The sequence below is a fragment of the Balaenoptera physalus genome, assembly GCF_965194825.1.
Source record: "Balaenoptera physalus genome assembly, chromosome: X".
NCBI classification, from domain to species: Eukaryota; Metazoa; Chordata; class Mammalia; order Artiodactyla; family Balaenopteridae; genus Balaenoptera; species Balaenoptera physalus.
Window position 1 is genome coordinate 66983014 of NC_138903.1, and position 15020 is coordinate 66998033.

The window sequence follows — 15020 nt, forward strand, 5'->3', positions numbered from 1 at the left end:
GCGAATGTACTATATGAGCTATATGGTGGGAAGCAACCTAAGGAAATGCAACATGGTCAGGTTTGTGTTTTAATAAGATCATTCTGACTGCAGTGTGGAAGATGGATTGTATGGGTGGGGAGACCAACTAAGAGGCTACTGCAGTTATCGCATCAGGAAGAGATCAGGGTTGGGGAGCTGGAGGTTGAAGGAAGGTATAGGAGAAAGAGGGGATGATGGATGGAGCCAAATCTCTAAGGAGGAGGGAGGAACTTGGCTCCATAGCACAGGTGGAAGAATTCATTTATTGACAGAAGGGAGACACTGAAACACGAGAGAAGGGAAAAGGAAAGGTAAGTTTTTGAAGGAGACTGGGTGGAAAGGTGGTCGAGAAGCTCTGACTTGATGCTCTTGTCATTCAAAGTGAACTAGGAGGCAACGCCATCTCCTGAGCATGGAGAGGAAGGTAGTAGGCAGCTGATTAGGGACACTTAGAAGGGTTTCTAGACAGCTGAATTTAGAGATCATGACTTTGTTGTGGCTCCAGTCCATAGAGTTGTGGGCTTTTCTTTTTGAGAAAAAGTTATATGGCTATGGTGATTAGGATATCATGGGTTCCTGTCAAGAAAGTATTGATATCTTCTGTGGAGGAGTAGGAGTAGAAGGCATATTGCTGGACCTGAGGAATGATGAGAAGGGTGAGGGGAACTGTAGGCAGCAAGTACAGACCACGCTTTCGAGAGGTTTAGCAGAAAAGAGAAGAAGGGAGATAGGGCCATGGCTTGAGGAAGAAGTAAATAAAGAACACTTTGTGTTTATTTTTAGGGTAGCAGAGACTTCGAGGTCTAAAAAAGATGCTATGTATGTACTCTAATGGAGGTCATATAAAGTAGTGTTTAAGAGCACAGACTCTGTAGCCATCAGTGCCTGGGTTCAAATTCTGGCTTTGCCATTTTTACTTAAAATTAATTAAAGTCACTTAACCTCTCTGTGCCTCAATTTTCTCAATGGAAAAATGGGAAAAATTACGGTACCTACCTCAGGATTCTTGCAAGTAATAAATGAGATAATATTTCTAAAACTCTTAGAACAGTAACTAGAGTATAGTAAGTACTTGATAAGTATTAGATTATTATTATTATTTAAGCAAAAGGCACATGCAGGATATGATTGGGTTTGTTTTGCTTTTGGCAAACCTTTTTCCTTGTTGTAAAAGTGATATATGTGCCCTTTTTTAAAAGTAGCTTTTGAAAATTTATACAAGTTTTTTTTGCTACAGAAAAATCAGAAAATAAAGATTAGCAAAAAATAAGAAAACAAAATTCCCTATCATCTTTAACATTCTGGTGTATATCATTCCGGACATTTTTCTATTCATCCAATAATGGTTTTCAAATTGTCTTTCAGTATGTGTGCCCGCATACAGCAAGGGGTCAGGCAAGTACTTTGGCTGAGCTTTTGAGCTTTGTCTCTGTGGCAGCTAGGGTTAATTACCCAAATACACGTGCTTGCCTCACTTTCCTTAACCTCCTACACACACACAGGGAAGGCCAGACTCGCTGTACTCTGCCCCAGCCCCTGGTTCTGGGGGCCCAGCACATGAGAGACCTAGGCCCTCCATCTGCTTGAAAGGAGAGGGGCGCTCAGACACCTTCTATGAGGCTCTGGTTCTAGAAATGACCACCTTCCGGTTCCCCTGTGAAGAATGCAGATACTCTAGCTCTGATTGTCCTAGATCCGCTGTCCTCTTGCTCCTCAAAGTGTGGTCCCTGGACCAGAAGAATCAACATCACCTGATAGCTTGTTAGAAATGCAAATTCTTGGACGCTACCTCAGACCTACTCTATCAGAATCTAAAGTTTAATGAGCTCCCTGGGTGATTTGCACATACATTAAAATTTGAGAAGCACTGGACTAGCACAGGTCCTTTCAGTTCTAGGAATGAAGATTTCCCTAAATGTTCTTGAACACTAGAAATTTCAAGAACTTTCCCACCAAAAGTTTTACCTTTCCTTAGGCCATTCTACTTCGTGGAACAGGCTGAGCTTTGTGGATTAACAATAGGCCCAATGCTTTCCTCAGGATTCCAAGTGCATACCATTCAAACATTAAACATCTTTATGATCAAACTCAGTAGCCAGCAGATGGAACCAGGGAAAAGACTAAATAATTCTGATCCTAAGGGGGGATCCAATTTCTTCTAAGTAGACAAGGTCAAACAATTTCCTCTCAGAAGAGAGGAAATTACGTTATCTGGCTAATGTGGGCCATGCAATCAGGGAACGAGTTCCCACCATCAGGTACAAAGGCATAGCTTCTGTGGAATGTTTCTGCCCCTGGTTTCTATACACCCTCCTAAGTCAGAAATGAGAAACTTCTATCAAGGGTCACTCGCCCACTGATGTCGATTAAATAGGTAATAAATGAAGGAGCCCTTGAGTAGAAAGCAATTTTTTCAGTGCAATGAACTATATAACTTATTTCTTTTTAAAAACCATGAACAGAAAATATGACCTTATTCCATAAACATAATAGAGAATTACAAGATGTACTTCAGTTCTTTGTTATGGCCAATTAAGAAATAGGGACAGAAGTCAGGAAGAGGGACTTCCCTGGTGGCACAGCGGTTAAGAATCCGCCTGCCAACGCAGGGGACACGGGTTCGAGCCCTGGCCCGGGAAGATCCCACATGCTGTGGAGCAACTAAGCCCGTGCGCCACAACTACTGAGCCTGCGCTCTAGAGCCCGTGAGCCACAAGTACTGAGCCCACGCACCACAACTACTGAAGCCCGTGTGCCTAGAGCCCGGGCTCCGCAACAAGAGAAGCCCAAGCACCGCAACGGAGAGTAGCCCCTGCTCTCCGCAACTAGAGAAAGCCCGCGCACAGCAACAAAGACCCAACGCAGCCAAAAATAAATAAATAAATTTATATTAAAAAAAAAAAAGAAGTCAGGAAGAGAGAAGGGCGACTAAAGAAGGGGAAGGAGAAAGACAAAGAGACCCAAAGAAAAAGGCAGAGAAACAGACATACATATACATTTAGGGACACAGAAACAGACGTTGATGGTATTGACATTGCCATAATTTTCTCAGGTAATGTATGACCACCAAGACATTCACACATCAATTCATCAAACTATCTCATACTTTTTCTGTGTCAGGTGCTGAGGATATTAAAGTGAGCAAAATAGGCAGGGTTCTGCCCTTAAAGAGCTCACATATCTAGCAGGGGAGCAAGACATTAATCAAGTAATCACACAAATAACCATTTGATTAGTTTCTTGTTTCTGTTGTAACAAATCACCACTAATTTAGTGGCTTACAACAACACCTGTTTATTATCTTACAGTTCGGCAGGTAGGATAGAAGTCTGATGCAGGTCTCACTGGGCTAAAATCAAGGTGTTGGCAGAGCTGCGTTCCCTTTTGGAAATTCTAGGTGAGAATTCTTCTCCTTGCCCTTTCTGAGCACCACCAGGGAAAAGGCCACCCACATTCCTTGCCTCGTGACCCTTTCCAACCACCTTCAAAGCCAGCAGCATTGCATCTCTTTGGACCTCCTGTTCCTAGTCACACCTGCCTGTAACTCTACCTCTGCCTCCCTCTTCCACTTTTAAGGACCCTTGTGATTACATTGGGCCCACCAGATAATCCAGCAGACGATCCCATTTCAAGATCAGTTGATTAGCAACCTTAATTCCTGTAATCTTAATTCTCCTTTGCCAAGTAACTTAACATATTCACAGGTTCTGTGATTAGGAGATGGATATCTTTGGGGGATCATTATTCAGCCTACCACGCCATTTAATTACAATTTGTGTATTCCAGAAACTATTGGCTTAAATGGGGCTTTGACCTTCTGTGCACAAGTACAGAAGCATGGCATTTCCTAGAACTATTCGGAGTTCTGTTCCTTGCTGCCTACATGTGTTTGTGTTTGTGTTTGCTGTTTCCTCTGAGATGCCCTTCTCCTCAGTCTCTGCATGCCCATATTCTAGCTCTTTTAAGGCCTTGCTTGAATGGTACCTAGACTTTACCAGGTGGAAAAATGAAAAATAAACTTAGTTCAGAATAGTTCTATCTTTAGGATTCTCAATTGGTGCCTAATTGAACTTGTGAGTAAGGCACTGTATTAAAAATGAGTTCTGATATCTTAAAACAAGTATTTCAAAGTACTCACACTGGATTTTTCAGACACTTCTATTTGGATCACAGAAGGAAATGAAAGGATAAAGCCAAACCCTCTAGGCACCACTGAAGAGAAAGAAGGAAGTGCCCTGAAAACAAGCTTGCTCAATGGCAAAAACAGAATCCTGCCTCTTCCAGTTAGTCATGTGACACTGAGTGAATAATTTAATTATTTTAAACCTATTTCCTCATCTGTAAAACAGGAATTATAAAAGTGACTAGTCATAGTGCCTGACACATAATAGGCATTCAATAAATATTGCCATGCGAGAGAAGATTCAGAGAGGTGAAGTAACTTGTCCAAGTTTATAAAAATAGAACCTGGCTTCCAAATTCTAGCATATTAAGATCATTTTGCTGTTTCTTAGTTCTTTGGAAATATGATTATTCATGATCCTTCTGGCACATCTCTATAACTCAAGAATAGTTAGTTGCCCCTATCCTGACAGATGTCACTACACTAACACAGAACTTTCTGTTTTGTTTCCTTGTGAATACAGCAGCATTTCTCATTTGAAATAGAGGATTTTGAAGTACTTGGTACATCAATCTACCTCATCTGAGGAAGGCTGAATTATTCCATCCTTGGCTCTGAAGGATACTGAGATCCAGAAAGCAGAACAATGCTTCCAGATACTATTGGTCTAAACTGTGCTGAGTGTGGTGAAAGAAGAAACAAATAAATATCCCATTGTACAGTTATCACACAGGAATTTGTTTCCGTCATCTTGGTTCACATACCCCTCTACTTCCCACAAACAGTTCTCATTTTAAAGTTTAGTTCAGTACCAATTATTCTGAAAATTTGCCTAACGTTGTCTGACAGATTGAAAAAAAATGAATTGGAATACAAGTGTTATAAGAGGCATCTGAACAGAGTGGAATGAGAAGTGGAATAGAGGCTAGAAGACATGGGTGCCCTTGGGCGTCTCTTCCCCTCTCTGGACCTCTGTTTTTCCCAACTATAAAGGGAGAGGGATAGGCTACAGGGTCTCTAAGACCCCTACCATCTTTAGCACTGTATGATTCTATAATTATAGAATTATAAATTATAATTCTAATGTATAATTTATTATAATAAAGTATAATTTATTATAATAAAGTATAATTTATAATTCTATAGTTATAGAATAATTATCCCATAGTTATTCTACAATTATAGAATATTCTATAATTACAATTATAAATTATAATTCTAAATGATAATTTATAAATTATAATTCTATAATTCCCCTACACACACACAGAGACACTGAGGTATTAGAATATAAAGGGATGTGTGTGTGGTGAGGTGTGGGGAGATGATAGTTTGGAGAAAGGGAAAAAAATTGCAGGCAGGTACTTCATTTGAGCTTAGCACATACAGTAGAGTGTGCAAGATATGGGAAGAGAGGACGGAAACACTTGCTAATAGAAAAAGAGGTTTACTTTGCTAAGGATAGGGTCCAAGCAAGCCTGTATCACTAAAGCCTTTGAAGGCCAACCTCCATGCTGTATTATTGAAAACCTACCAAGAGCTGGTAATGAACGAACAATACCTCAAATGATTATATTAACCACGTTTCTTTTTCTTGTTTGTTTGGTTTTGTTTTCATTGAAATGTATTCAGCGGGCCAGACACAAGCTTCTACCTGCTTTGCTACTGGCAGGTGGGGACAAGCAGCTACAGAAAAAAAAGATCACTATTTCACTCTTCTATTAGTTTTTGTAGTTTTCTTCACAAGATTTGACTATTATAAAACCTACATCTCAAAAAGTATGCCATATGCGTTGTTACGTAAGAGTCAATATAAACAAATATTGCCTCCTACTCACTATAAACTTTGTCCAGCCCAGACAATTTAAATATCGGCCTAATTTGGGCTTTACAGTTATGAACAATCAAATGGGAAGTTACCAATTATTTGCTTAAAAGCTGACTTTACAAAAGTGGATTTATATTTACCTTGATGTTTTGTCATGTATAATATATAACCCAATCAGGTGACCAAGCTATAAGAATCAGATCCTTAAACATGTTTTTTCATTTTCTGCAGAGTTCCAGAAGCAGTAAGAAACACAGCTCTGAGAGTGCCCCTGGGCAAAAGCTAAAGGAGGTTACAGCTTGTGGAAGTGGTAATTAGAGCCAATTACAACTTGACTTACCTGCTTTGTCATTAAAATGCCTGTCAGACCTCTCATTTTTCTAAGCAGAGGAAAAGAAAAGGTATAGCTTAGTAGGGGAGAGGGTTAGCTAAAGGGAAGGGATTTCTAATTGTTCACAAACTTACTGTGTAACTTTAGACAAACATTGCCTTTTGGCTTCAAACTGTGCTTTGCTCACAGCTAAAGCCTAACTCTTGGAGCTGAAAAGGACCTCAAGAAATCACCTGGTCCAGCCTCCTGCCTTCAAGAAAGTAAGGTATTATTATAGTCCCATTTTCCAAATGAGATATGAAAGGCTCAGATAATTTGACTAGAATATGTCTTCTGCCTCCTAAGTGCCAATAGATTTGATTTTGGTCTTTTAGCTTAACTGTCATGAGGAAAATGTAACTATTCTCCTCACTTTTCTCACAGATATGTTGTACACAGGCTAACACGTAATAAGCACAAAGCACTTTGAAAATAACAAGGGAAGCTTGTAAATATAACATTACCAACTGAGATACTAGCCCTTGGAATGGATGGGTCTCAAGGAAAAGTAACAGGAATGGATTTAGCCCTTTGAAGAGTTACCTTGAAGAAAGATGTAGAATTACACTCGACTTAGTTAAACGGACTAAACTCACTTTCTGCAAATAATGTATACGGGTTAATTAGGAGTAATGAAAAATTGTGAAAGAACAAGAATGCCACTAATGCATTTATCATCACTATGTTTGAGAGGGTAAACAAAGCGTAAGTGAAGTTTCGCATGTAAAATCAGAAATCCTGAGCAAAGTGGGCTCCTTGGGGAAGGGTAAAAGGAAATAAGGTTTTTCTTACAATTTAAGAAGTTCACTATCCTATACAAGCTCTGATGACTATGCCTTTTGTCCTTAAAATTGTCAGTAGTCTGGTCACTGAATGCCTAATTATCCATCTTCCTGTCTGCAATCTTTCTTCACCTAACCATTCAAATTACCCCTGCCCAAATCACTACCTTTACCTGCTACTTTGAACACATCTGCTCCCTCACAAACCCTTGTAATCCTCCGTATTGAGTTACTCATTCAGGATTTCAAGGTCCTCCATCAATCCACTCCTATCTAGTCTGTCTTTCCCGATCCTTCTCTACCTTTGTTCTTTTTCTTTCAATACTACACTTTCTCCTCATATACCTGAAACAAATCCCATCCTTGCATCTGATAAGTCATCTCTCGTCACCTTTCTTGAAAACCAGCACATATTTGATGTGAGAACTATAGGCAGGGGGCTGAGTCTACTTAATAGGTAGAAGTCTCTCAGTAGTCATCTGATATGATTACCCAAAGGAGATTGGAGCCAAGCTCCCCCTCCCTTAACGTGTTTCTATCAGGGAGAAGTGAGGGCATAATGTTCAGGAGCAGAATGCGGAAGAGTGCTGCTGGGTAGAGACTGCTTGGAAAATGTGGCAGTTCTGAGTATTAAAAGAGGAGCTGCTGTAGTTTAGGATTTGTCTCACCCTTTCATTCCTTTAAAGCTTTATCTTTATTGTTTTTAATAAAGGTGTCAATTTATATGCTGCCTTCCTTGTCACACCTCCCTTGGTGAAGGTATGCAGTGGTCGCTATCAGAAAGACAGATCCGTAGAGTTGGGGGAGGAAGAGTGATTTCCAGTCAGCCAAGTAGGCACAATGGTGTCAGGAAGGTTATTCCAAAGAGAGGGTGGCAGTATATATTGTAAAGAAATTTTATGGTAGTACATACTCTGGGGAGTAAAACTAGGGGCTGCAAGGGCCATTCTCTTACTAGATCCAACATGAGTGATGGGGGCAGTTTGGCTACCTGGCAGATATTGAGCTTAGAAACAGTATATATTTTGGATTTTAAATTTTTATTCACTTCCATATAACAGCATATATAAAATGTTGCACACACAAAAAGCATTTCTGAAACTTGGTCACTCCTTTGAGATTGGCAAAGATTACATACTTTTGAAAAAAAAAAATCAACGGTGGAAGAATTTTCATCTCTAAGGGTAGATTTGATTTGGAGATAGCCAAAAGTCACTTGAGATTAAGTCTGGTGAACTAAGGTGGGGAATAACCTGAACATAATTTTTAGTGAAATAAGCATGTAAAAGGATGACCTATTTTACTGCTAAAATATCTCACAACATGCCACCCTCAAAGGAAACAATTTTTACTGGGGTATGTAAATAATTGTCTTTAAAGTTTTGTTCAGGGCACAGAAATATGTATCTGATTTTATGATACTAGAGGGAGAATGGGCATAGCTAAAGGAAGACTACAAAATATTCACCTTCTTTGGAGGTCAGGTAACAAGGTTTCCATCAACCTGCTATTGCTCCGGGATAGTAAGCAGCTTTTGTATCAAGTGTGGAGTTGTAGCCCTGCTTGACTTAAATGAGTGACGCAGCAGTTAGGAAGCAGGAAATGGTACTGGATTACACACAGACAACCAAAACTAACACAAACACACATAGACTTCCTGGGATGTAAATTATTTTTGAGGTTTGAGATCTCCTTTTACAGAATTTAGTATATAACAGATTTAAAAACCAAACTTCTTGACCTCCCAATATTAAATAACTAAATGTGCAAAAGAACCACCATTAAATAGCACATAAAAAGCTATACATTTTCTATGAAACAATATGTGCACAGATTTTCAAAGCTGTAAAAATGCAATAAAGAGCACAACACATTTTGGTCACTTTATTAAATGACATTAAATAGTTTAAGTTTCAACTACTAAACAGCACTTTGAATGGTGAAAACACAGATAGTATTATTGTCATACTTGAATGCTTTTCTTTAAAAACACAATTCCAGTCCTTATATATATTACAAAACAGCCTTAAAGGAAGAAGTGACATCTTTTCTACAGTACTTAAGATACTCAATACGGAACTGAAAAGCAGTCTAACAGAAACAAAGGCAAGTCTTCACAGCTGTATGATTTCAGCAGCCAAAGCTGGATGATGGACTGAAACATTACTATACAACTGGGACAAAACATATACAATATCACAATACTAAGCAAAAACGCTTTACACCCAAAGAAATAAAACAGGTTACAAAATGTGGAGAATTTAGCAGGCAAAACTGTATTACAAGCAACATTTTAAATCGTCATTTTTTTAAGCCATTGCAACTATTTAAAACATCTAAAACAAATATAAAAATGAGCCTTTTAGTATCTTATTGATGTGATTTTGTCTTTAAATATTTGTTAAAGCTTGATGTTATACTCAAAGTACATATTATGTGGCTAAAATGTCAAGTGAAGAAGAGTATGCAAAGTGGTCCAAGTTTTATCTCAAACTCTCTTATTTCCCATTCATTCTTCTATGTATTATTCTTTAAACCATAGTTTCATTCATGATGAAAAAGGTTTAGAAGGTTGCCTAAAATTCTGACACCTGTGTCTTTGAGCAAGCAATCAGACCATGATGAATGTTCACAGGTACAGGTCTAGTAAATCAGGTTTAAAGTATTCTGGACTTGTAGAAATACCAACTGATAACAGTTGGCCAAAGTATACTGTCTTCAAATATTTATCTCGTAAATCTTGTCTCTTTCATTTCTTCTAAAGTAAAAACACCCCCCCAAATCAACTGAATAAACTTGATTATATGGCTGGCATAATATTCAAATACATGGAATTCGTTAGTGATAACTCACCACGGGAAGGTGGAGGGTGGATCCACCAAACCTCAAAATTCTATATGACAAACTAAGTACTCCTGGATGTTTACCACTAGTTTTTCATGATCAAAGTGGAAATCTCTTAATCATCCTAACAATTCAAAACAGTTTTAGCTAATGTTAAACTCATTCCTCATTCTAATCCAGTGATACCTAGAGCAAATCCTCCACCCAGCTTTCTCTTTTTTGGAATTCGCTGGCTATTTCCACTACATGTTACGTCACCATCTCAAAAATGGTTTCGCCATGTTGAGTTGACTCTCATAGTCTAACAATCTTTTTCTTTAAGAAACTCAAGCAACCAAATTGTACATGAATAAGCTTATAAGTAATTTTTTTTAACTTATTTATTTATTTTTGGCTGTGTTGGGTGTTCGTTTCTGTGCGAGGGCTTTCTCTAGTTGAGGCAAGCGGGGGCCACTCACTATCGTGGCCTCTCCTGCTGCGGAGCACAGGCTCCAGACGCGCAGGCCCAGCAGTTGTGGCGCACGGGCCCAGCCACTCCGTGGCAAGTGGGATCCTCCCAGACCAGGGCCCGAACCCGTGTCCCCTGCACTGGCAGGCCGACTCTCAACCACTGCGCCACCAGGGAAGCCCTATAAGTCACTTTTACAGGCCTGGATTAAGAAAAACGACAATGTAATGACTTTCTAGTAAAACCTTAAAAAAGGGCATTAGAGATGATTAATTTTGATCAGAAAATTGCCTCACAGATCTAAACTAAAAAAAAAAAGAAAATCGAGCTTTGAAACATAATTTACGTAAGAAAACGTAGTTGGGAAAAAAGAACATACTGATGAGAGAAAAGAAGAAGAGCATAGAAGCCAGTGAACCTTATCTTTAGGAGGAATTATTTCACAATACTGACAGTACTGGGAATTGTTTTAAAGCACATTCCTCATGTGAACTTAAAGTCAGCAATGGTTCTGCCATTTTGATGTTGTTTATAAAACAGGGTGTGAAGCTAACAACCACAACATCATCCTTAACCTCCTAAAATGCTAGAACTTGATTTTGTTAGTCCACATCCCACTGCCAGCAACAGGATGAAGCACTAGCACTGACACCAAGCAGTTAAGAGATGTGCTTTATATTAGTGCCAGGAGAGAGAAAATTCTTGTGTGGAAGATAATCCACAACCCTGAAATTTTACCAGTAATTATTTCAGCACATATAACTGAAAAAAAAATGGCAGAAAGACTACAGAAGAAAAAGGAATTCTCTTCTTAAGCTGTACTTAAGGCTGTTTATACAATGCTAAGATAACTGCAAGACTCCTCCAAGTTTTAGAGCAGTAGTATTTAAGAATATTGCACACAATTCTGTGTCAAAGATAACCCTTAGTTTCTAATTTTCAGTCACAGACATGATAAAGCAGGAGCCCAGTTTCAGACTTCAGTCAAAAGAACATTAAAACCATTTCAATCACTTTAATCAAGAAATGGATTAATACATACAAAAGTATTTTATAACTTGAGGAATCAACTCTAAGAACTCAGCTGTGTGTTTTTATATGTAAAGAATGAATATATAAATCTGTATTCTTTCATAAATTCATTCATTTTATGACAATTTTATGGTCACTAAAAGCAGGCATAAAAATTTAGAGAGGAAATCTGTGGAGTTGTTACTGTTATGGAAGGACTTGTTTTCACTGAAAACAATTTGAAAGATCTTCTGTACTCAGTGTGTGTAAGAAGATTCTAGGCAACATCACTGACAAATGTCAGGAAGAAATGGTATGCCCTATTAAAAAAAATTTAAAACTAATATGGAAAATTGCCATTTAAGGGGACCAAACTATTTATACAGTTGAGTTCTGTTAAGTCATTGATTCCTAAAAAAATAAAAGATCTTTCTATGATTTTAGCAATCTTTTAAGCTTTTAGTGCAAAATCACATTGATTTCCCTTGGGAAGGTCCTGGATTTTTGCTTCTCATTGGGGGTGGTGCACGCTGTAATGGTGGTGGCTGCATACCACCAGCCACTGACTGATACATTCCTCTCATATCAATCTGCTGGTAGTTAGAAGGATTCATGATTAAATTTGGAGGCTTTGGCATCATGAGGTGACCCAGTGTTGCTTGTTGATAAGTCATTTGCTGCTGTTGCTGCTGATTGTACTGCTGCTGGAGCCTTCGGTTCATAAGTATTCGCTGAACACAGCTGATTAACTAAAGAGAGAAAAGAGAGCTGTTACAAGTGCATGACCTGTCTCAAAGAGGCAGTATCAAGTTTTGAGTTAAAATCAATTTGTTAAGGGGGTACCATACCAAAAGGAAAACACATTATTGTTATCACCATTACTAATTTGATGGCATTCACAGGACCATTACTGTAGAAACCGGTTAGTAACACCATTTAGGGCTAAATTCTCTTAATGACTTGACTATTGTAGTGCAAGCAGCATTTAGGTTAGTTGCCATAGTAACCCATCCTGCACTGTGATTAGTCTCAAGTATTAGTTACAGCACTTTTTTGTCAAGTCTCCTTTCTTTGTCATTCTTTTGAATATTTCACCTGATGACAGACAAACATTTTTAGTGACAAACACCCAAGGGAAAAGGCACTTGCAGTGGGAATAATTCCTACTTGGAATGGCTCAAATTTCCTAAGATAATTTAAAACCACATAATTCTACAGTGCTTTCTAAGTAAAATTCATGCCACAGAAATTGATTCCCTGGTGTCAAGAGTTGAAATTTCCCAGTGCAAGGCAGATGGCTGGCAAAGACCATGCTAGGAAAGATGATCAAGGATCCTGGAATATGCTAGTCTTTTAAAGAATTACATAATTTAGTAGGAACCTGTGTCATGTATTATATATAGCTCCACTTTTTATCTCAAATTAAATATATTAAAAAGTATACATATTTGTGAAAGTTGTTTAAAAATAGTAAATGTGGTAAAAAGTCTGGCAAAAATTCCTTTTTAGATGTCCAGAATATACAAAAATAAAATTATATGGAAGAGAGTCTATGTAAACTTCAAGGAGACCCATTTGGGAAGTTGTTGCTCCTTTGCAACAAAAGACATTACCTTTATTTGACATTACTAGGCTTTTGGATAAAGTTTCTCTGGGAATAACAAATGACCATCCATCCGTCCATATGAGGGAATGGTTATTGACACAGATGTCACGCAAACCGATTATTATAAATTCAAGGAAGTTAAACATAACCTAGAGATAGTCCAAATTCTTACCATCTGTTGTTTTGTCAATACGTCATTGTAGATTGCTTCTCTTCGTTTAACATCAAGCTCCTGGCTGGCTTGTCTACTTAATGCTAACGCCTGTACCTGGGCGTCCGAGAGATTCATGTTTTCCTTCCACTAAAAGAAAAGTTTCTATTTACTCCTTATTGCAGTAGAATTGAGAAAAAATAATTAAGGTACTTAAAGATATTGAGGATTTTTAAAGTTTTTTTTTCCTTTTCCTTTACTCTTTTCTAAAGAAGACAATGATGTAAAAGCAGGGTACTAAGTTGACCACTGTTGCACAAGGGTTACCTATGTCTGGAATAAACCTATTTGGATTTAATTCATGCAACTGGTAATTAAAGTACATTTATGTAAACAATGCATACATTTCTATGATTAACTGATTTCCCAATTCTTAGATTTTACATTTCTCTTTTGTGCCAACATCCAGGTAAAACTGAATTATATATAGCTTGGCACTATTATCCAGTTTATTAGTATTTTACTGTTGCAAATCAAGTTATAAGGATTACGCTCTTTTCCCCATGGAAGTAGTGAATCAAACAACAATTAAAAATTAAAACAAATGGTGGGGGGAAGAACACAAACTGCAAGTTGGAATAAACAATTGCCAATTAACTTACTACAGCTGAAATTATATCGTCAAGAGGCTGAATCCTCACTGCTGTCACACTGTTTGTTGCTTCCACAACTTTTTCTCTTCCTTGATTAATGAGGTCCTAGAAGAATGCAAGAAATAACTTTATAAGGGCATGTAAAAGTCAGCATAGTTTTAAAGTATAGGGATCCTTTCTCTTGCCAAATTATAGCACTTGGTCTTAAAACTCTTTAAATAATTGAAAAGAACAGCAAAATTCAGCATCAATAAAATGGAGTAAAACTCATCAGTGAGGGTCTTGTTAGGAAGATAAAAGTTTGGGTTCTATTGCACCAATATTTTAATAATTTAAATGACTCCATAAGCACATTTTAAAAAGAAAACCACAGATTAAATTATTAAATTATTGGTATATTAAAACCTAGTCCTTCTTATTTAAATCATAACTGATTCTAGTTTTAAATTACTTATTTCATAATACTGTGCATTATCATATACTTAATGTTGCATCTACACTGCATTAGAATATAAATCAATGTGTGTATTTATCCTGTTTATTCAAAATATTTTATAACTGAAGAAAATGCTATTTCCCTAGCCAGTCAGATGCCCTATTGTTCCTTAATTAAAATTATTCAAACTACATTAATTCAAGGCCTGATGCCCTTGTGCTCTGAACAAATCACATTTTATTATACTATGCTGGTTCAAAAAGGTCAACAAATAAAAGAAAAATTTCTTGGTCTATTCAGAGGTAATCTTTTGGAGAATGTGATATTCCAGCATAGGGAACCTTCAACAACAGGGCACTTGAAATTGCCTTTAATTCAAGTTAAACTACTTTTGTACTTCACAACTTACCTCCAGCTGTTGATTACTCATTGCTGACAGGGCTCCCAAATTGAAAGGAATATAAGGAGTTTGAGAGTTGAAACTGACAGGGGGTAAATTGGTCCCAGTTGGTATGTTGAAACGCATGGTCAGTCCCTAAAAACAAAAAATTATGCACTTTCCACATTGTGATTTAAAACTTGAAATTCTACATCACCTACTGGTTTAGAAAAAAATCCACATTCTCAGATCTAGGAAATTATTAACACTCTTTCACACACAAACAAAACACCCTTTTCACCCGAAACCAAGATCTTCTTACATAGAAAGCTTTAACCCCTAAAGGTGTACCCTTTTTCTGATAATTC

The 15020-nt window shown here is 37.7% G+C and overlaps 1 protein-coding gene across 6 annotated transcripts in view; it reads right to left on the reverse strand.

The window, feature by feature from the left end:
* Positions 1 to 8777: 8777 nt before the first annotated feature.
* The window catches only part of ATRX (ATRX chromatin remodeler), a 242716-nt gene continuing 236473 nt past the window's right edge, over positions 8778 to 15020 (reverse strand). For all 6 annotated transcript variants that reach the window (XM_082447341.1, XM_082447346.1, XM_082447343.1 and 3 more), the window contains 4 exons: positions 14683 to 14808; positions 13847 to 13942; positions 13206 to 13334; positions 8778 to 12176 (listed from right to left, as the gene is read on the reverse strand). In XM_082447341.1, coding sequence (XP_082303467.1) covers positions 11898 to 12176; positions 13206 to 13334; positions 13847 to 13942; positions 14683 to 14808 — 630 coding nt within the window. In that variant the 3' untranslated portion in view covers positions 8778 to 11897. The remainder of the gene's footprint in view (positions 12177 to 13205; positions 13335 to 13846; positions 13943 to 14682; positions 14809 to 15020) is intronic.